Consider the following 23,696-nt stretch of genomic DNA (forward strand, 5'->3'; position numbering starts at 1 on the left):
CAGCATTCCTGATTTAAATGTAAATATTGGTGTAATAATTGTTAATATTCCTTTTATGGAAATAATCCAGAAATGTATTTTAATAAGACTATCATCAAATGTTTTTTATTGTATATAATGTTTTTTTATGAATGTTAATCATGATGTTATCAGTAACAATGTTATTAAAGTTAATAACCATTTCCTGGTATTAAAAATGCACATTAATGTAGTGAAATACTAGTTTATAGCCCCACCCCCTTTAGCCTACAGCAGTTTATAGCTCCACCCCCTTTAGCCTACAGCAGTTTATAGCCCCACCCCTTTAGCCTACAGCAGTTTATAGCTCCACCCCCTTTAGCCTACAGCAGTTTATAGCCCCACGCCTTTAGCCTACAGCAGTTTATAGACCCACCCCTTTAGCCTACAGCAGTTTAGCTCCATTTTTAGTGTGTAAATCTGCATATTATGAAAAACAAAGGGATAAATAAATAAAGTTGTTTATTGTGGACAGAAGTGTTTATTATTGTTTGAAGTTTATAAACCGAATATACATATTCATACACAGCAGGTTTAACATTATATATAGATTATATAAGTGTAAATCATAAAGGTGGGGGTGTAACAGTAGGAGGCGATGTGTCTCAGCAGGACGTTTGGGACGAGGCCGGGCTGAACGGCCGCAGGGGTAAACCTGGGCGGGGCGGTTCCGTTAGACCCGGTCCGAGTCGCTCAGGCCGCTGCGTCCAAAAACACACATACAGAACAGAGCACAGCAACCACCCAGCATCAGCAGCCCCAGCAGGATGTAGACCAGCGTCGTGCTCCAGAACGCAAACAGGTACAGAACCTTAGCGCAGTACAGCTTCCCAGAACCCGGATCATAACTGGGCTGGTAGATACTATAGATCCACACGTTTCCTGCAGAGGGAGACAAAAACACGTTAACGTTAACTCTACTGAAGACTGGTACAGTTCAGTATAACAGCTGGGCAGCTCTAAAGCCTCGGTATACGAACACGGCGTTCACTTAGTTACAGCGAATAATGTGACGTAACTCTGGGGACTTAATTTACCGTGTCACGTGATGAAGAGCACTACACAGCAACACCTGTGATTGGTCGAGAGTATACGCAAATAAAAACACAAAAAGTCTGCCAGCTCATAAATTTATAAATGCACATTCTCACAAATTTTACTAAGCAGGAAGTATGTGGTTGCTATGTGGTCTGCTGTGTGCGGGGGGTTTCTGTGGTATGCAGCTGGGTTCTGCAGTGTAAGGCGGTTTCTGTCGTGTGCACCGGATTTCTGCGGGGTGCGTGTGAGTTTCTTTGGGATGCAGGGGGGGGTGGGGGGGTGCTTGCTGTATGCGGGGGGTTTCTGTGGTGTTGTTTCCATGGTTTCCACTGCAGGGCGTGGTTGGTTACCTGCGATGAACCAGCAGAAGAGGAAGAGGGTGACGAGGGAGTTCCAGGCGGTGCAGAGGGAGCTGAAGGGGGTCTGAGTCCCGTCTTCCTGCTCCTGAGTACAGGGCAGACAGGACAGGACCCCCAGGACCACCGCAAACCCCCCCGACACCAGCAGGTAGATGGAGATGTAGGGCTGGGCGGGGCAGTCGTGGAGGTACAGCCCACCTACAGGAAGCAGAAGAAGAGTTAAAGAGCAGAAAGTGAACCAGAAACACCAAAAACAATAATCTCTGTCCTCTTTATCTTCATCATCACTATTTTCATCCTTATTATCTCAATACTTATTATCTCAATACTTATTATCTCAATACTTATTATCTCAATACTTATTATCTCAATACTTAGTATCTCAATACTTAGTATCTCAATACTTAGTATCTCAATACTTATTATCTCAATACTTATTATCTCAATACTTATTATCTCAATACTTAGTATCTCAATACTTAGTATCTCAATACTTATTATCTCAATACTTAGTATCTCAATACTTATTATCTTAATCCACTTAATCCTCTTTATCCTTTTTAATTCTATCCTCATTATCTTCAGCGCTATCCTCCTCAGTTCACACAGCAGATTTTACTGTATAAAAGTGAAGAGTGTAGAGATTCGTACCGATGATCAGCTGGGTTATGGGTAACGCGATCGCAAGCAGCTTACTGATTACTGCGCAGAAAACAAACAAACAAACAAACATCAGTAAAACAACAGTAAACAGGAAGTGTTTACAGTATTGATAATGACTGTTGTGCTGAATCTCTACCTCACTTCCTCCTCTCACTATAACTCAGTGTGTGTAGTGTGTATAAGGATGTGTGTACAGTAGGGGTGTCACGATCTCGATATTTTATCGAAATCGATCGAAATGAGGTCATGGTCTCGAGTATCGAAGTCAAAACGAGAATCGACGATCCCTCCCGCGCGCGCTACGCAAATGGGGCAGCACCAACACAGCGCATCCTATTCATTTAAATAGAGAGAGCCCGCCCTCAGTTCTGCTGTGTGAGAGGCAGAGAACAGCTGCCTTTCAGCCACGGAGGAGAAACTGAAAACGGACTTATAGAATTAAAGAAAGGGCTCTCAAGTTTTGAGTGTCGGCGGGAGTGTGATCACTGTTTTTTATCTGTCCAACGGGGGAGGGGGGGCGGGGGTTGGGCGCGCAGGTTTTGTATCTGTATCTAACGGAGGGGTGGGTGCGCGCAGGTGAGAGCGTGTGAACTCGCTGAAATGCGTGTGTCAGTGTGACTTGAGAACACTGACTATAGATCACAGTCAGGTGGATTAAAAATCTTAAACTTATAATTGACTACACCTGTTGCTTTCCATTGAATTAAAAAAACAACTTTCTCTCAGATAAAGTTAATAATATATCTTTCTTAAAGAAAAAAAATTGTAATTCTCAGGGACCGAGTCTTATTTTTCATGTTTAACTGTTATAGTAGGATAGAGTTCAGTTTGTTAAGGCTTTAATTGTTCCTATTTTTTTATTTTATTTTGCACGTTGCAGTTTTAATAGTGCACACTGTTGCTACCAAAAAAGTCACTAGATGGCATTACCATATATATATTAATAAATAATAATAATAATAATAATAATAATAATAATAATAATAAATAATATATTATTTAAATTTTATGAGGCATAAAATAATAAAATGTAAATATAAAATAAAAAAGAAAATCGAGAATTGAATCGAATCGTGACCCTCAAATCGGAAATAAAATCGAATCGAGGATTTAGAGAATCGTGACACCCCTAGTGTACAGTGTGTGTGTGTGTGTGTGTGTATAGTGTGTGTGTGTATAGTGTGTGTGTATAGTGTGTGTGTGTGTGTAGTGTGTGTGTGTGTATGTACAGTGTGTGTGTGTGTGTATAGTGTGTGTGTGTGTGTGTGTATAGTGTGTGTGTGTGTGTGTGTGTGTGAGTGTGTGTGTGAGTGTGTGTGTGTGTATAGTGTGTGTATAGTGTGTGTATAGTGTGTGTGTATAGTGTGTGTGAGTGTGTGTGTGTGTATAGTGTGTGTGTGTGTGTGTATAGTGTGTGTGTGAGTGTGTGTGTGTGTGTATAGTGTGTGTGTGTGTGTGTGTATAGTGTGTGTGAGTGTGTGTGTGAGTGTGTGTGTGTGTATAGTGTGTGTGTGTGTGTGTGTGTGTGTGTGTGTGTGAGTGTGTGTGTGTACAGTGTGTGTGTGTATAGTATAGTGTGTGTGTGAGTGTGTGTGTGTGTATAGTGTATAGTGTGTGTGTGTGTGTGTGAGTGTGTGTGTGTACAGTGTGTGTGTGTATAGTGTGTGTGTGTGTGTGTGTGTGTGTGTGTGTGTGAGTGTGTGTGTGTACAGTGTGTGTGTGTATAGTGTGTGTGTGGTCGTACTCAGTACAGGTGTGCTGGGTTTGGGGGTGCGGCGTAAGTTCTGTAATAACGTTCTGTCCTCCATCATCCCTCAATCATCCTATAGAGAGAGAGAGAAATTCATTAGCCACGCCCACAAATAATCACTCTCAGTTACAGCACTGGGTACAGGTGTGTAAATGATTAAACGCTGGGTTTCTCCACAAGAGGGCGTAACAGTACTTCTCCCAAAAACCTACAAATGCTGTTTGGGTAGTGCACCTCCTGGTGAGAGATCAGTGACTGTTAGCCACGCCTCTAGATAGATGGATAGATGGATGGATGGATGGATACTTTATTCATCCCGAAGGAAATTTAGCAGCCAGTAGCAGTTACACAACACAGTATAAGCGAACAGCAATAGGGGGAGTACAGAAAGAGAGCACAGCAAAAAATATAAAACTCTAAACTATAAGATTCTAAACTGAGATTTGAAGAATATAAACATAAATATACGTCAGGGTGTCTCCGTGTCTATGTTACCTTCTGGTTCTCTCCCTTTAGTTAGACTGTTTTATTCAGATCTGCCGGAGTCATTAAATAATCACACTCTGATAATGATTTATATTCTCTGTTTTCCATAAATCCAGTTTAGACTAGTCCAGTCTAAACTAATTCAGTCTAAACTAATTCAGTCTAAACTAATCCAGTCTAAATTAATCCAGTCTAAACTAATTCAGTCTAAATTAATCCAGTCTAAACTAATCCAGTCTAAACTAATTCAGTCTAAACTAATTCAGTCTAAACTAATTCAGTCTAAACTAATCCAGTCTAAATTAATCCAGTCTAAACTAATTCAGTCTAAATTAATCCAGTCTAAACTAATCCAGTCTAAATTAATCCAGTCTAAACTAATCCAGTGTAAACTAGTCCAGTCTAAACTAATCCAGTCTAAACTAATCCAGTCTAAACTAATCCAGTGTAAACTAATCCAGTCTAAATTAATCCAGTCTAAACTAATCCAGTGTAAACTAATCCAGTCTAAACTAATCCAGTCTAAACTAATCCAGTCTCCAGCTGATGAGGCTGTTTCTGTTCTTTGCTGATAAAAGTGTTTTTCTTCTACTGTTGCTGCTCAGTTTCTCTAACAGGAAACAAGACTTAGATTTAACTCAACTTCCTCCCCCTCAGATACTCAGCGACCTCCATATGGGCAAAAGTAATGGGACGCCTGTCTTTCAGAGTAACTGTCTCTACAGTCCAGAGAAGGAGGAAGGGAAGGAATAAAGGGAGGGAGGAAGATAGATAGATCTGCAGGTCTTCTCAACAGGAACTAGACGAGCTGAGTGTGCTTTTGCACATCTGTATCAGCAAAGGGCTTAAAGTAGCTAAACACATACGATACACAGCCGACACATACGATACACAGCCACACATACGATACACAGCCACACATACCGATACACAGCCGACACATACGATACACAGCCGACACATACCGATACACAGCCGACACATACCGATACACAGCCACACATACCGATACACAGCCGACCCATACCGATACACAGCCACACATACGATACACAGCCACACATACCGATACACAGCCGACACATACCGATACACAGCCACACATACGATACACAGCCGACACATACGATACACAGCCACACATACGATACACAGCCACACATACCGATACACAGCCACACATACGATACACAGCCACACATACCGATACACAGCCACACATACGATACACAGCCACACATACGATACACAGCCACACATACGATACACAGCCACACATACCGATACACAGCCACACATACGATACACAGCCACACATACGATACACAGCCACACATACCGATACACAGCCACACATACGATACACAGCCACACATACCGATACACAGCCACACATACGATAGACAGCCGACACATACGATACACAGCCACACATACGATAGACAGCCGACACATACGATACACAGCCGACACATACGATACACAGCCGACACATACGATACACAGCCGACACATACGATACACAGCCACACATACGATACACAGCCACACATACCGATACACAGCCGACACATACGATACACAGCCGACACATACGATACACAGCCGACACATACGATACACAGCCGACACATACGATACACAGCCACACATACGATACACAGCCACACATACCGATACACAGCCACACATACGATAGACAGCCGACACATACGATACACAGCCACACATACGATACACAGCCACACATACGATACACAGCCACACATACCGATACACAGCCACACATACGATACACAGCCACACATACCGATACACAGCCACACATACGATAGACAGCCGACACATACGATACACAGCCACACATACGATACACAGCCGACACATACCGATACACAGCCGACACATACGATACACAGCCACACATACCGATACACAGCCGACACATACCGATACACAGCCGACACATACCGATACACAGCCGACACATACGATACACAGCCACACATACCGATACACAGCCGACACATACGATACACAGCCGACACATACGATACACAGCCACACATACCGATACACAGCCACACATACGATAGACAGCCGACACATACGATACACAGCCGACTAGAGTTGCACGGTGTACCGAAGGTTCGATTCTTTTTCGATACTACGTCATCACAAACGATTCGGTTCTTTAGCGTTCGATGCTTTCGATACTGTATATAGCCCAGTCACTAGCTTCAAATGAGTCAAATTAGTAGGCGCGATTTGATTCAGTTCATAAGAAAACTGATTCACACCGCAGCAGTCGGTGTGGCAGGATTCAGATAAACTTAGTGTTCTGAACAAATGAATCGATTCACGCGCAAGCCAGCAGAGCAGCAGCGAGTGTAGAATGGCGACGGCTAAAATAACAGATGTCTCTCGTCCGCGACTTGTGGACAAAACGGGCGCGAGGAGTGAAGTGTGGGAAAATAGTCTGAGATGTAGGCATCTGTTTTTTATTGATATTTTTATTTTTAAATAAAATAACGAAAACTGAAAGACACTTTCAGTGAAAGTGAAACTAAACTACTGTATTTATTAGCGCTGTTTTCACTCCCGCAGTTGTACAGCGGGGGGTGTTTTGCCGATTCTGTCCGCGAAGCGGGAGTCGGATTCAGTAGCGGATTCGGCACAAGGGCGGCGGCACCTCGCGCTCCGCGGTGTTAGTTGTAAGTAGAGGCCGACCGATCGATCGGCCAGCCGATTTAATCGGCCGATTTTTGTTATTTTTTTATCAATCGGCATCGGCCGATTTTCTTATTTGGCCGCGCCGATTTTAATCCGGCACATCTGCGGGCAGCTACTTGGAACGCAGCGCAAGGTTTCAAGAGTGAGCAAGACTTTCAACGGGTAAGGCATCCATTTTTACAATCCAGTGTCCCAAAGTCTATATTTTCTCTCATGATTAGTAATCTGTGATGTTGCTTCATTTACTGAAAAAGAATAGAATTTCAACTGCATCGGTGTTGTAGCATTTCTCTCCAAACGAAACTATGCTTAGCGTTGATGGCAGGAGTGCATTTGGAATGCGCCCTGACTATGCAAGGCAAGCCCTATCTATAAGCTCTAGTATAAAATAACTGACGTCTCTTCTTCAGAAACGAAAATCTAAGTAAATAAAATCAAATTAACACTTGATATTTTCAGTATTTAAATTATTTTTAGACGAAATGAAAAAGGGCAGGACTAAAACTGTTTAAGGATATTTGCAGCATCAGCTGCGCTGAAATAATAATTACTGGTTAGTCAGGATTATTAGAGGACTGTACTTCTCCTTACATATAAACAGTGTTGGGCACGTTACTTTGAAAAAGTAATTAGTTATAGTTACTCGTTACTTCTCCAAAAAAGTAACTGAGTTACCAACGGAGTTACTCCACTATAAAAGTAATTAGTTACCAGTAAAAGTAACTATCGCGTTACTTTTTATTATTCGCCCGTCAAAAAAAGGAAATCAATTATGCATTTACTATTATTATTAGAAAAATAACAAAAAATAACAAACGAAAATAAACCCAAAATGTTGACAAAAATATAATCTAACGAATTTCAAAAAAATAAAACGAAATTCTCCACACAACCAAAGAAAATTACTAAAACTTGTAATACTGAAAAAAGCGGAAAAACGCGTCTGGGGATGAAATTTAACAAACCAAGCCACACTCAAAAGAAATATGTATATATAAAACAAAATAATGGACAAAAACAACAATTTAATGCCCGTTAAAATGGTATTAATATAACAGCTTCACCAAAAGAGAATAGAGCTTAGATCCTGCCCAAAAAATCCGACCCAGCCGGAGCCCGTGCACATTCTGCCCAAGCCCGAACCATAAACTGTCATTATGAGCCTGACCCGATCCGCCCCATAAACTGTCTGTTTTCGGGCTGATTGAATGAGCGAAATATAATCAGAATTATGTTAATTAACACTGTAACATAGAAGCATAGAACTATTATTTAATTTAAATGATTTTTAAGAACAGCTACACACAATGCTGCAAGTCAAACGCGGAGGCGTTCACGTGCGCCCAGAGCTACGTGATTACAGTTTTCATTTTTATTATAGTTTAATTTTATTTTGTTTTTATTTTTTCTGTTCATTTTAGGGTGGGCTTGCTAGCGCGAGCGCTTTACACAAGAACTAACGGACCACGAGTGCCGCGCGCTCGGCACAACAACTCCCGCTGTACAACTCCGCTTTACAACAGCGCTTATAAATAAATTAAACACAAAAATGAGGGTATTCCATCAGTAATTTCAGTTCGTTTTAGTTAGTTTTATAAACACAAAATACAGTTCGAGATAGTTATGTTTTTCCTTTTAATTACCGTTTTTATTAGATTCAGTTAACACAAATGTTTTTCACTTTCAATTTTCGCTATTTCGTTCGCTTTAGTGAACAATAATAATTGGTTACTTAGCAACATTGTGATTATCACACCAGAGCTTTATATAAAATAAAAATAGGAGCCCGATTTTGGGACGGTCTTTGGGTCAGGTCGGGTTCGGGCAGAGAATCTAAGCTCTAAAATAGAAAGCAGCAGCACCACAAAAACCGGAGCAGCTAAAAAGAGCTTAACGTCCTTAATTCGGAACTTGGGTTGTCCACGGCAATCACTGAATTGATTAGAGCACGCAAATCGTCACAATTGTGCCTCACTTCACCACGCCAAACCACAGGCACAGCGGCCAGAAGCTCAAGTTCACCGGACAGAGGAGGGGTTAACCAGGGCAAAGCGAAATAAAAAAAAAAAGTTCATAGAGCTGCTAAAGTAACGTGCAGTAACGGGGTGTCGGAAATGGTAACGGCGTTATAGTTACAGTCATAGTAATTAGTTAGATTACTCGTTACTGAAAAAAAGTAACGGCGTTAGTATATAAATAAGCTTTATTGTAAACGAATTAATAAAACAAATAGTTTCTAAAATAATGGAGTTAAAATAAAACATCTCTTTTTCCTTCACTACAAACAGACATTAAATCATGCCGCCTCCTGCTGTTCTGCTGTAAAACTCACCCGTTTAAAGCGGTTTGCGCTGTTAGATATTAAATGAAACGATGAGCAGAATTTTCTGTTTTGTCGGGTTCTACTTTAGAACCCCCTCCAGACTTTTCTGATAAAAGCTCATTTTATCCTGAACCTATAAAGTCCGCGCTCTTCAGCTTTCTCAACTCATTTTCCGCTCACGCACCGAACCTCCAGTACAGCTGATGAGACGCGTTTCTCTGGCTAAGGAGCTCATTTGAAGAAGAAAAAAAAAACAGATAAAGCTATATTTAAATTACAGCACCTGTCTGTTTTTGCATTATTTATAATTTTATTCTTAATTTAAACGTCACCCATTTTTGTAAAATAATAGCTGCAGCCCTAATGTGAACATTTTATAACATTGTCCTCCCATGTCCATTCGTTTTCAACTGCATGGAGTTGAAGAAGAAATGAGCTTTGCCGTTTTGGAGTAACTATCTAAAGTTGTCACATTATGGAAGTCTTCTTGCACTCTGTTAAACATATTAAAATGAATAATTAATAGACTAACAGACTGCAACAAGTCATACATTTGTTAATTAGTAGGCCCCTACAGTAAATTTTATATAATAGCCAACATAATATTTCTACTATAAACATGAATATATAGTGTATATAGAACATATGTTATATAATGAATAAAATAAAATGTTATGGATAATACAATCTAAATAAAATTAATATTTTTTTTATTAACATATAGTGATATAGTAACATTAAAGTCACTATAAAATGCTAACCTTATTTTCAATAAATTGTGTGAAGTTTACAACTGTTGTGCCTCCTCTTACTAGTATGATTTTAAGCATGCCAAATAAATATAATACGATAGCATATCGGCCCTAAAAATCGGCAGGTCACATCGGCCATCGGCTGACTCTGACCACTAATGATCGGTATCGGCATCGGCCTTAGAAAAACCCATATCGGTCGGTCTCTAGTTGTAAGCGCTCGCGCTAGCCGCAAAATACGACAGAAAACACTGAGAAACTGCAGAATTATGTATGGGACTAGAATATGAGCACGAGGAGATCAAAGAGAACCTTTACCTGTGAGTAGCTCACATCAGAACACGCAAATCTCTCTCTCTCTCACTCTTTCTCTGTGTCTCTCTCTCGCACGTGAACGCCTCCGCGTTTGACCTGCAGCACTGTGTTTAGCTGTTCTTAAAAATCATTTTAATTAAATAATAGTTCTATGCTTCTATGTTACAGTGTTATTTAACATAATTCTGATCATATTTCGCTCATTTAGCAGACAAGCACCCTGATCTCTACAAAGAGCTGAGAAGTCGACAGGTTAGTGGAGTTAGTCAAGATACACTCTGTCTGTAGCTTTACTAAGATTTACTAGCGACTGCTAGTAAATCACGTTAACACGGAGAGGAGTGTGCAGGAGTTTTGTTTTGGACCCGTGGTTTTCTCTATTTCTCCATTATCCCATTGGCTGTGAAACATGAACTCGAGATGTTCACGTTTTCGCGTTTCCATCGCAAATCTGTGGTCAGGCACGTAGCCTGCTTGCTCGTTACACTGAACATGGGCTTATTAAAAACGGTAAACGGTTGATTAATAAAACGGAGCAGTGAGTGTTAAAATGAACATAACATTGTAATGTTCTTCTGTCTCTTTATTTTCCTTATTCAGAACTTAACTTCTGCCCGCCCGTCAGGTTCACATAGTCAGGCTACCATTACCTCTGGTTTTAGTTTTTAGGAAGTGTTTAGATAATTATGTTATAGTTAAGGTTATAATAACGAAACTTGTTTTTTGTTCAAATGTTTCATTTTAGAATAAAAACGTTTGCACCGATTGTTCAGTTTTCAATCCAGTTCAGTCAAAAATAAACATTTTATGTTCAGATATTTTTATTGTTTTTTTTTTCTTCCAAGTATCGTTTTGGTATCGAGAATCGTGATACTACAGTTGGTATCGGTATCGAAGTCAAACTTTTGGTATCGTGACAACCCTACAGCCGACACATACGATACACAGCCGACACATACGATACACAGCCGACACATACGATACACAGCCACACATACGATACACAGCCGACACATACCGATACACAGCCGACACATACGATACACAGCCACACATACCGATACACAGCCGACACATACCGATACACAGCCGACACATACGATACACAGCCACACATACCGATACACAGCCGACACATACGATACACAGCCACACATACGATACACAGCCGACACATACGATACACAGCCACACATACGATACACAGCCGACACATACGATACACAGCCACACATACGATACACAGCCGACACATACGATACACAGCCACACATACGATACACAGCCGACACATACGATACACAGCCGACACATACGATACACAGCCGACACATACGATACACAGCCACACATACCGATACACAGCCGACCCATACCGATACACAGCCGACCCATACCGATACACAGCCACACATACGATAGACAGCCGACACATACGATAGACAGCCGACACATACGATACACAGCCACACATACCGATACACAGCCACACATACCGATACACAGCCACACATACGATACACAGCCACACATACGATAGACAGCCGACACATACGATACACAGCCACACATACCGATACACAGCCACACATACCGATACACAGCCACACATACCGATACACAGCCGACACATACGATAGACAGCCAATACATAGGCTACCCATACACAGCCAATACACAACTATACACGGCTGATACACACCCATACACAGCCAACACACCCATACACAGAAAACACATAGGATACACAGCCACACATACGATACACAGCCACACATACGATACACAGCCGACACATACGATACACAGCCACACATACGATACACAGCCACACATACGATACACAGCCGACACATACGATACACAGCCACACATACAATACACAGCCACACATACGATACACAGCCGACACATACCGATACACAGCCAATACATAGGCTACCCATACACAGCCAATACACAACTATAATCGGGTGATACACACCCATACACAGCCAACACACCCATACACAGAAAACACATAGGATACACAGCCACACATACCGACGCACAGTCAATACACACCCATACACAACAGATACATATCATTAAGCTACATAGCTAATACATACCGGTACAGATTAAGGGCAGTTGATTGGTGGTAGAGCACTAAATGATTCAGTGATTTACCTGAACCTTAACACACACTCTTAACTTCCTCATACTCATCCTCATTCCTCACACACACACACACACACACACACACTTACTCTCAGACAAACACACACACACACACACTTTAACACATGACTGTTTCTCAATTACAGGTCAAAATTGCAAAAAACAGGTCATGTGATTCTCTGTCTGTCTGTCTTTCTGTCTGTTTGTTTGTCTGTCTGTCTCTCTCCATTCAGAACAATCCCCAGACTCTGCCCACTGCCACACACACTACCTCACCTCAGAACAGCTAAACTGCTGATTTACTGTTCTTCTGTTAGGGTATAACTTCTTGGTTGCTAAGGTGTTGCTATGGAAAGGGTTGGTTGCTAAGGTGCTGCGGCCAGGTTTCTGGGTGTTTACTGAGTATTTGCCGGGTGTTGTTGGAAGTGAAAAGGAGTGAATTATGGGCTGATGCTGATATCCAATATTAAACATGTATATAACTGTAATCCATACACATTTATAATATAACTACATAACTTATATATATAAAATCCTGTAGGCTGATTGGGTGGGTATATAAACTGCTGTAGGCCCATTGGATGGGTATATAAACTGCTGTAGGCTGATTGGGTGGGTATATAAACTGCTGTGAACCCATTGGGTGGGTATATAAACTGCTGTAGGCTGAATGGGTGGGTATATAAACTGCTGTAGGCTGAATGGGTGGGTATATAAACTGCTGTGGGCCCATTGGGTGGGTATATAAACTGCTGTAGGCTGAATGGGTGGGTATATAAACTGCTGTGGGCCCATTGGGTGGGTATATAAACTGCTGTAGGCTGAATGGGTGGGTATATAAACTGCTGTGGGCCCATTGGGTGGGTATATCAACTGCTGTGGGCCCAATGGGTGGGTATATAAACTGCTGTAGGCTGATTAGGTGGGTATATAAACTGCTGTTCAACGTTCTATATAGTCGTAAAGAACCACACTCTGGATTATATAAAAATGACACCTGTCCCAGGTGAGGTGATCATGTGATCGTTACATTTACACTCACAAACAGAAATGCATTAATAATTATATAAGTATTAATATTAATTAAGCTGCTGAGTGTGACTTCTGAGCTTTTTCTAACCCAAATCTATAATCTATAATCTCACTATAAACCTATTAAATCTATGTAATGAATGATAGGTTATGTAGAGTATGTATAAAAGAGAAAGAAGGTGTAACTTTGGTATTTTAGGGTTAATAACGTTACAATTTGTGCTGGATGATAGAAAGGAAAGGAATTAAGGTGTGGAAAAGGAGAAAAATATAAAACACTGCGTAGAAATTGATTTTTGTTTCAAATTCGATCTTATCCGTTCCACCTTAAATAGTGCAGCAGTTCCATTTCTGGCGCCGGGCGCCAGAAATGGAACTGCTGCACTATTTAAGGTGGAACGGACAATTCTTATAAAACGCCCAATTTAAATCGGTCTAAAAGTTTTAAAACATAGTTTTAAAGCTTAATAAAACTCATAAATACAATTAAACATCCAAATACAGCCTTAACACTCATTCAACCCCCAATAAAACGCGATAAACCCTCATTTGTTTAACGTTAAACAAGATTAGAATCGTCATTTACAAATGCAAACATTGTTCAACAGCCTGAACACGAGAATTTAAACACTTTTAACACTAAATATCCGGATTAACTCCAGTGTAAATGCTGTTAAACACCAGAAAATATAGTTTAAACCCTTTAAAACTCACCAAATACACCTAAAAGATCCGGAACTTCCAGGCCAGAGGCGAACCGAGCTGCGTATAAACAAGTTCAACGAACCGAATCCCAATCTGATTCACCTTTACTCCGATTTAACTCCAAATTCAAGTGTAAATCGTTTTATTTCTGCTTTCGAGTTAAAAACAGACAGAATTCTCTCACTTCAACTAAAACCCAGTGCAGCTCGACCTCTCTCTCTCTCTCTGAACAGCAGCGGCTACAGGCGGGGCGACTCGGTAGGGAGTCGGTTCATTCGAGTCGATTCACTGTTCAAAACAAAACATAATGAAAAACGAACTAAAGTTAGTTAAAAAAAAACGTTTTCTGAACGTTACGGTTAACTTTTTTGTAACATTTTTAAAAGCTCTGTAACGTCGTTGTAACGTGTCATTCTTCAAAGTTTTCATTTTTATTTTAAGGGATGTTACTTTTAACGTTTCCATAACGCTAATATTGGACTAGCTGAAAACGTTACATGAGGAACGTTTTTGATACAAATCATTATAATAGGGAGTCACAGGTTAGTTCAAATCGACTCTAGAATAATAGAACACTATTGAAAAAATAACTAAAATAATTTTCGGTTAGTAGAACATTTTCTGAACATTCCATAATTTTAAACGATCTGTAACGTCGTGCAACAAGTTACTTGTCAGTTTTCAGTTTCCGTTTTGGGAATGTTGCTTGTTACGTTTCAACAATGTTAGTATTTGTCTATCTGGGTGTTATGTGAGAAACATTGTAATAATGTGATGCAAAACTTTATTATAGGAGTTTAATTTACTTAGAGGTGCTTACATTGTTAGAATTTTTCAGGAAGATTGTTGAACTTTTTTTTATGATTTTAACTACACTAACTTTTAGTTAGTAGAAGATTTTCTGAATGTTATGGATGAAAGTTTGTGTTACTACACAAAGTTTTAATTTTTTGTTTCAGGAATGTTACTTTTAACGTTTCCACAGCGTTAGTATTCGTCTAGCTTAGAAAGTTACATGAGAAACTTTTTAATAACGTTTTGATTCAAACCTTTATTATAGGAGTCAATTCGTTTGAGTTTCATTTACTTACAGTTGCTTACATTGTTAGAAGTTTTCAGGATGTTCAAAAATGTTTTATGTTTGGGTAACAAGATTTCATTTTTAGTTTAGAGAAAGTTATGTTTGCATAATGATCGTATTCATCTAGTTAGAAATGTTATGTAAGAAACAATCTGTCAATGTTGTAATTCAAAACATTGTTAGAGGCAGTCAAAGGTTAATTAGAGTCGATTCACTGTTCAAATTAAAACTCAACAAAAAGAAAATATTTTTTATATTTCTGTAAAGTTACAGGCTAGCCTACCTGGAACCTTTTCAAAATGTTGCTAAACATTATACTGCTGAAAAATGCTGCTGCTATCAGCTGGAAGTTCTGCAGGAGAGAAAGCAGCAACACATGGATCTGCAGGATGTTCTGCACAGATCACTGAGATCACTGTTAGTAATGTTCCTCCTATCACTACTAGGAGTGACCGACTCTCACTGTATGAGATGATGCTCCTCAAATCATCAATCACACCTGCAGTTTACAGTGTGAACTCTTCAGTCCAGGGAAAAGACCTCCAAACTCAAACCTGAACATCATCATCATCAGATCCCAAACACCACCTGCATTCATCACTAAAGATGATACGGTTCCAGTCTGTAGCGTTCAGGATTTCTCATTTATGCAGACACCACTGCAACTGAAGGAGACAGCATCTGGCTGATGGACGATCCAGATGGACGCTGGGTAATTCGCTGCTTCTCTCAGTCCAGTGATGCTCTGCCTCTCATAGTCTATTAGCTGGGTAAAACATGTTTGAGTGTGCTGTAGAGGTGTGGCTAACAGTCACCAGTCTCTCACTAGGAGGTGCACTACCCAACACAGCCTCTGAGAGCTTTTAAATAGAGCAGTGGGAGAAGTACTGTTTCACCCTTATGTGGATCAACACCAGCAGATGACAGACATGATTCTACAAACCATCACTGATCATCAGTAAATTTTACATTTCTTTAATAAATCAAGGGAGCAGAGTCTGGAGGAAGAGTGGAGAGACACACAGTCCAAACTGCTCGAGGTCTAGTGTGACGTTTCCACCAATCAGTGATGGTTTGGAGAGTCATGTCTGTCATCTGCTGGTGTTGATCCACTGTGTTTTATTATCAAGTCTAAAGTCAGTGCAGTTTTGTTTTCCCACAGAACTTTACAGCACTTCATGCTTCTCTTTGCTACTGACAACTTTTTCATTTTATTTTCCAGCAGGACTTGGCACACTGCCCACAATGCCAAAAGTACCAAGTTCTACTTTTCTGAGATACTGATTTTTGGGTTTTCATTGAACTTTTCCATTGAACATTCAACTGAGTTACTGAAATAAAGTAACTTTTCAATTACATTCTAATTTTTTGAGATGCACTAGTATATATACACAGTTATGGGAAAAGTAATTGACCACTTCAAATGATGAGTTTCCTTGATTTTACCAAACTGAACTGCTTAATTTTTTCACCAGGAGTAAAGCAGCATAAAGTTATCCAAAAGCAGTGTGTAAGACTGGTGGAGGAGAACATGATGACAAGATGCATCCACCAGGGTTATATTCACCATAGACTGTATATAAAGATGGACGCCGTGTCACCGTTCCCATTCATTCAATGAAAATGAAGCCAAAATCTTCCGCCATTTTGGCGATTCAGAGACCAGAGTCTGCGCAGTAGAGACCAGAGGAGGGAGAAAGGCTGTGGAGAGACCGCCTACTCATTTGAATAACCCCGCCCCTGAGGGCTGCCTCGCGGTCACAGGCTGCAGAGCGGGGCGGAGCGGAGCTGACGGTCTGTTATTGGTCCCGCCCATAAGCAGCCCTTTTACCATAACCACACCTTTTTTGAATAGAGCCGAATAACGTTTTTAAAAAACGAATTCTGTGGGGATATAAAAATTTTACAATATAAGCAGAGGTTACACTAGCTGCTGCATTTAAATAATGGAGGTAGAATTACAGTATATTAGAAAAAAACGTGATTGAAAGTTGTTCTGTTTTGCCATTGAAACCTATGGGGATGGGTGGAGTTACACAGCTTTCTGAAACCGAACAGCAGGGGGCGCCCGACCTGTGGTGGCTTCACTTTTAAGAGACGATGCTCTGTCCAGCTATATACAGTCTATGATATTCACCAAATATTGATTTCTGAACTCTTAAAATAAAAATAATGCAAAGTTAGTATTCATAAAGTTTTACTCAAACATAAACCTATAAATATCAGAGAAACTGATTCAGAAACTGAAGTGCTCTCTTTTTTTCATAGCTGTATGTATTTTATATACCCAGTGTCACTGTTTCATAATGCAGAGAATTCAGTGTTTATGTGGCTGATTTCTTTGCTTTAGGGTGTGTATAGTGTGAAGTGTGTATGAGTAAGTGTGTGTGTGTGTGTGTGTGTGTGTGAGAAAGAGAGAGAGAAAGAGAGCGTGTCAGTGAACAATATTAGCATCTGACTCACTTGATCTAATAACAGTTTGGCTCAGGAATCAATGAATCAATTCATTCACTTAAAGAAAGAATCATAACAAATGATTCAGTTCAGTGAGAGTGGGGTGAGGCTGCAGGAGGAGGAGTTACAGAGGAGAGAGAGAGAGAGAGAGAGAGAGAGTATGGCAACTATAATAATATAATAAAACTCGTGAACTGAGTGTGATCTGAGTGTTACACTGTTTTCTGTTCTGTATTTGATCCGGTTAGTTTCAGTTTCACTCTGCAGTGAGTAGGATTTCAGCAGGTGTTGTGCTGAATTGTGTCTCTATTTTTGAAGTGCAGGTTTATCCTGCAGCAAAATGAGAAACAGATTCCCCTCAGATTCCTTTTATTAGTGTTTATAAATAAGGGTATGTGTGTACAGTGTGTGTGTGTGTGTGTGTGTGTGTGTGTGTGGTGTGTGTAGTGTGTGAGTGTGTGTTTGTGTGCATAAAATCAGCAGCCGCTTAATTATAAAATGAGTTTTATTCAGTATATAAAATCAAGATGAACAGGAAGTGAATTCCCACAGTCTGATCACCCCCCCAAAACCCTGCATCTCCACTAACTACAGCTTTACACAGTACTGAGGGTGTGTGTGTGTGCGTGTGTGTGTATATAGTGTGTAGGATCAGTGTGGTGAGTGTGTATAGTTTGTGTGTGTGTAAGTGTGTGTACAGTGTGTGTATAGTGTGTGTGTGTATAGTGTGTGTGGTGTAAGATCAGTGTGGTGAGTGTGTGTGTGTGGCTGGTGATTCCGAGCGTTCTGATTTGACGGTGGTTTCTATGGCGATGGGAGATGTTGCCGTGGCACCACCTTTGTGCTCCAGTGAGGAAGATGATGATGAAGGAAGCGACACCACTATGTATTTCTGCATGGGTCGTGACCCCGCCACGGCCCCGCCCCCTGACTCCAGCTTAACCAATGGCTGCAAGGGGGTGGAGACGCTGGTAACCGTACTGGTCACCGGGGAGCTGGACTGGGAGGAGCTTAGCGTGATCACCTGCACAGAGAGAAAGAACAGAATGATATTAACTGATTGATATTCAATAACTGATCATAATGATCGATCATCATTAACTCAGATAGACTCTGTTCACACCTGACTTTATCACTATACTAGTGATCTCATCACAAACCATCTCCACATACCATTACACCTGCTGTCTCCATCAGAGATCTGATTACATCAGAGATGCAACTGGAGGACGGGAACTGGAGGACGGGGACTGAAGGACGGGGACTGAAGGACGGGGACTGAGGTATGGGACTGAAGACGGGGCTGGAGGACAAGATTGAAGGACGAGGCGGGAGGACAGGACTGGAAGACAGGGTTGGAGGAAGGGACTGGAGGACGGGACTGGAGGACGGGACTGGAGGACAGGGCTGCAGGACAGACTGGAAGACAGGGTTGGAGGACGGCTCTGGAGGATGGAGCTGGAAGACAGGGCTGGAGAGCAAGACTGGAGAGGGGACTGAAGAGGGGGCGGAGGACGAGAATGGAAGACGGGACTGGAGGACAGGACTTAAGAGGGGGCTGGAGGACGGGACTGAAGGACGAGCTGGTGAGGGGGCTGGAGGACGGGACTGGAGGACGGGACTGGAGAGGGGGCGGAGGACGAGAATGGAAGACAGGACTGGAGGACAGGGCTGCAGGACAGACTGGAAGACAGGGTTGGAGGACGGCTCTGGAGGATGGAGCTGGAAGACAGGGCTGGAGAGCAAGACTGGAGAGGGGACTGAAGAGGGGGCGGAGGACGAGAATGGAAGACGGGACTGGAGGACAGGACTTAAGAGGGGGCTGGAGGACGGGACTGAAGGACGAGCTGGTGAGGGGGCTGGAGGACGGGACTGAAGAGGGGACTGTAAGACGGGGCTGGAGAATGAGATTGAAGGACGAGGCTAGAGGATGGGACTGGAGAGGGGGCTGGAGGAGGGGACTGGAGGACGGGTTTGGAGAGGGGGCTGGAGGACGGGGTTGGAGGATGGGACATCGTAGTTATTGCGTATGTTCCGGCAGGGGCAGTGTTGCGGTTAATGTGGGCGGAGCTTAGCTGCAGTTACTGTAGCACGCTTAGCTAACCCGGGTGGACGGTGTGGTATTGTGGTTACTGTGTATGTTCCAGCAGGGGCAGTGTTACGGTTAAGGAAGGAGGTGAGTGTTTGTCTTGTTACCTGCTGAGTGGAGGCGGCTCCGGCGCTGGTTGCCATGACGATGTACTTTGTTGCCGGGGGCGATGGCTGGGTGGGCGTTGCTGGGCGAGTGGACATGAGGGTGAGGGAACTGGGGACCTTAATTATGCTCGGAGTCCGAGACCCACCAGAACTCCCGACCCCCCCACTCTGAGATACCGAGAGAGACGGCCTCGGCTACAGAGAGAGAGAGAGAGAGAGAGAGAGAGAGAGAGAGACAGAGAGAAAGAGAGAGATACAGAGAGTAAGAGAGAGAGATACAGAGAGTAAGAGGCAGAGTGAGACAGAGAGAGAGACAGAGTGAGAAAGAGAGAGAAAGAGAGAGAGAGAGAGAAAGAGAGACAGAGAGAGAGACAGAGAGAGAGAGACAGAGAGAGGGAGACAGATTTAATTATGAGGTACAGCAGATAGATTGGTGGTGAATTGTGGTTAAAGTTGATTATTTGAGTTGAACTGTGTAAATAAATAAAGCACAGAGATCTGCACAGAGTTAGAGCTGCTGACAGGGGAGCGGAGTCTGAAACAGTTACTCACTTTAGTAACTAAAATTAGGCGATTAACAACCTGATAAATATAGACCAGAGCACAGGAAACACCATCTAATCATTCATCAAGTGTGTGTGTGTAGTGTGTAGTAGAGTGTAATAGTGTATAGTGAGTGTGTAGTAGTGTGTAGTAGTGAGGTACCTGTGTGATGGTGAGAGTGGTTCTGTTGACGGTCTGGGCCTGCAGGGCTGTGTATAAAGTGCATAGTGTATAGGGTGTGTATAACGTGAAGTAGTGTGTATATTGTGTGTAGTAGTGTATAGTAGTGTGTAGCAGTGTGTATATTGTGTGTAGTAGTGTATAGTAGTGTGTAGTAGTGCGGTACCTGTGTGTTGGAGAGGGTGGTTCTGTTGACGGTCTGGGCCTGCAGGGCTGTGTTAGTATAGTGTATAGTGTGTAGTAGTGTGTATAGTGTGTGTAGTAGTGTATGGTAGTAGTGTATAGTGTGTATACTGTGTGTAGTAGTGTATAGTAGTGTGTAGTAGTGCGGTACCTGTGTGATGGTGAGGGTGGTTCTGTTGACGGTCTGGGCCTGCAGGGCTGCCTGGGTTCGGGCTTTCACTACGTGTGAGCAGAGCATTTGTCCGAGGTAACCGTAATCCGTGCGATACTGATCCACCACGTCCGGCGCCGGCCGGATCTTAGCGATCACACTTGCGCAGTGCTTCTGCAGAGAAGGGGGCGGAGCTTCATTAAAGCGATAGTTCAAACACAATCACATCTTTAACCAAACGCCACCGGCTCCCCACAACGCAGCGCCCCCTACAGGCTCACCAGCAGCAGACTCTGCACGTGATCCGCTCCGATCTTATCGATGTTGGACACAACCGGACCCTCCATCACCGCTTTAATCCGGACCCCCTCCACCGTCAGCCGCGGGATAATCAGCGTCTTGATCACCTGCAGAGCGAGACACATCGTTCATCTACAGCTTCTACAGGACGATCTCAAGAACCTGCTACAGGAGAACAGAACTCACGTCAGGTCCGAGTTCTGATAGTCCCGCGATGCAGCCGTACCGCGTCGTCCACTGCGTCTTGTCGTCCAACCACGACTGAGGAGCACAGAGAAACACAGCGGGTTTATTCAGCAGAACAACAGAACCAGAACCTCCGTACAGCACGGGAGAACAGATTAGATACATTCACAAAACTAACTCATCCAAACCAGCAGGGGGCAGTGGAGCCCCAACTGAATTGTCCATTCCACCTTAAATGGTTACAGTTCGCTTCTTGCGTGAATAGAACAGAAAACTCCACCTAAAATGGCAAAAAGTTTAACTTCAGCAGAATTGAACTCCTGCATCATTTAAGGTGGAATGGAAAATTCACATAAGAAGCCAACTAGGAATAGCTTCTGATTGTGTATTTAAGGTGGAACTGGTGGTTAATGTAACTGTACTGCGAGTGTGTTTTAAGGTGGAACTGGTGGTTAATGTAACTGTACTGCGAGTGTGTTTTAAGGTGGAACAGGTGGTTAATGTAACTGTACTGCGAGTGTGTTTTAAGGTGGAACTGGTGGTTAATGTAACTGTACTGCGAGTGTGTTTTAAGGTGGAACTGGTGGTTAATGTAACTGTACTGCGAGTGTGTTTTAAGGTGGAACTGGTGGTTAATGTGACTGTGCTGAGAGTGTAAGTGATCTGGAGGATGCAGGACAGGGTCATGACCTTGGTGAAGGTCTTGGTGATGCGGGACTGGATGTTGTTGGTGGTGGTGCTGAAGGTCTTGCAGCTCTGGGCCATCAGTCTGGCGGCGAAGTCTCTCAGAGCCCAGTGATTATCCACATCCGGCCTCAGACACAACTGCTTACTGACGATACACGTCACCACCGCCGGCAACAGCTCATGCAGCTACCGCAACCCGGAGAGAGAGACAGAGAGAGAGACAGAGAGAGACAGAGAGAGAGAGAGAGAGAGAGAGCGAGAGACAGACAGAGAGAGAGACAGACAGAGAGAGAGAGATACAGAGAGAGAGAGACAGAATGATATAAGACTCGTAGATTTCACCAGCACTGTAATCTGTTGTACCCATACTGCTGCATGATGTTCCTGTACCTCACCAAGGAGAGACGCATTTCAGCACAACACCTCTTTTTTACTTTCTCTATTGTTAAAGTGATGAAGATAATCTGACTCAATTTATAATTAAGCAATAATACACTCGAGGTTTGTGCTATAATGTGTAATATTGGCACTACTGTGCTGCGATCTAGATCATAGCATGTAGTTAGATCACGAATCTCAAGTGTATTATTGTGATTATACCACAGATCCATTATCACTAATTATTGAAAGATTTTAAAGAGTTAAAGAGGAGGAGAAAATAGGATCTGATTGGTTTTAAAACTCCACCAGTTAAAATAGTTCCATTGCTGCTCTGTTTGTAGCTGCGCTGTTTGGCTTGTATGCGCTGCATCGTTGCTAGGTTACCTGTATGTGGGCGGAGTAATACATGTAGAGGGGGGACAGTGCATTACCGGCTGATAGCGGCACTCATAGAACATCACACTGCTGCGTCTGAACTAACTGTTGTATTATATTAGAAGAAATCAAGAAATTCACTAGCGTTACTTATTTCATCCCTCAACAAACACAACGTATATTCACATTTCACTGAAACTGAACAATATATGCATATTACTGTGTGTTTTTCCTTATTTCTCTCCCTGTGTTTTTCTTTTCTTTATATCCCTCCCTCAGCATTATAGAGCATTATCACTTCATTAATCATAAATGAATCATAATGAAGTAATAAAGATCCTCTGAAGAAGATGAGATGGGGGGGGGGTTATTAACTGGTAGTGAGAGGGTTTAGTGATCACCAGTAATATATTTATCTAAGATGCTTCTGGGAAGCTCAGATAAGAAAAATGAAGATGATCAGATGTTACTTTATTTCGGTAATGATGATCCTGATCCTGCGTAACACCAGACCCCTCGCCCGTAACACGTAACTCTGTACACCATCGCCCCCACCCTGATCATCTCCATGACTTACAGGCATCAACCCCCCACCCAAACCCCCCACGATCTCCGGGAAACCCCATCTGGAGCTTCATATAGCAG

The 23,696-nt window shown here is 42.2% G+C and overlaps 2 protein-coding genes across 4 annotated transcripts in view; both read right to left on the bottom strand.

The window, feature by feature from the left end:
- Positions 1 to 463: 463 nt before the first annotated feature.
- Positions 464 to 14,595, bottom strand: LOC125804042 (transmembrane protein 272-like). Of its 2 annotated transcripts, none has more exons than XM_049483195.1 (5): positions 14,344 to 14,595; positions 3,823 to 3,901; positions 2,067 to 2,117; positions 1,407 to 1,613; positions 464 to 900 (listed from the first exon to the last, which is right to left on the bottom strand). In XM_049483195.1, the coding sequence occupies exons 2-5, from the start codon at positions 3,887 to 3,889 to the stop codon at positions 692 to 694; spliced, it is 534 nt and encodes a 177-aa protein (XP_049339152.1). In that variant the 5' UTR covers positions 3,890 to 3,901; positions 14,344 to 14,595; the 3' UTR covers positions 464 to 691. The 2 variants fall into 2 exon arrangements, with proteins under 2 accessions (XP_049339152.1, XP_049339165.1); XM_049483208.1 differs by lacking the exon at positions 14,344 to 14,595 and adding an exon at positions 12,549 to 12,633.
- A 3,761-nt stretch (positions 14,596 to 18,356) lies between these two features.
- Positions 18,357 to 23,696, bottom strand: part of taf6 (TAF6 RNA polymerase II, TATA box binding protein (TBP)-associated factor) — a 13,176-nt gene continuing 7,836 nt past the window's right edge. Inside the window, exons 10-15 of one of the 2 annotated variants that reach the window (XM_049483216.1) lie at positions 22,299 to 22,481; positions 21,609 to 21,683; positions 21,404 to 21,529; positions 21,123 to 21,293; positions 20,066 to 20,260; positions 18,357 to 18,893 (exon numbers count right to left, since the gene is read on the bottom strand). In XM_049483216.1, coding sequence (XP_049339173.1) covers positions 18,612 to 18,893; positions 20,066 to 20,260; positions 21,123 to 21,293; positions 21,404 to 21,529; positions 21,609 to 21,683; positions 22,299 to 22,481 — 1,032 coding nt within the window. In that variant the 3' untranslated portion in view covers positions 18,357 to 18,611. Of the gene's footprint in view, positions 18,894 to 20,065; positions 20,261 to 21,122; positions 21,297 to 21,403; positions 21,530 to 21,608; positions 21,684 to 22,298; positions 22,482 to 23,696 lie in introns of both variants that reach the window. The other variant, XM_049483215.1, reaches the window with a different exon arrangement.

This window comes from Astyanax mexicanus, chromosome 1 (genome assembly GCF_023375975.1).
Source record: "Astyanax mexicanus isolate ESR-SI-001 chromosome 1, AstMex3_surface, whole genome shotgun sequence".
NCBI classification, from domain to species: Eukaryota; Metazoa; Chordata; class Actinopteri; order Characiformes; family Acestrorhamphidae; genus Astyanax; species Astyanax mexicanus.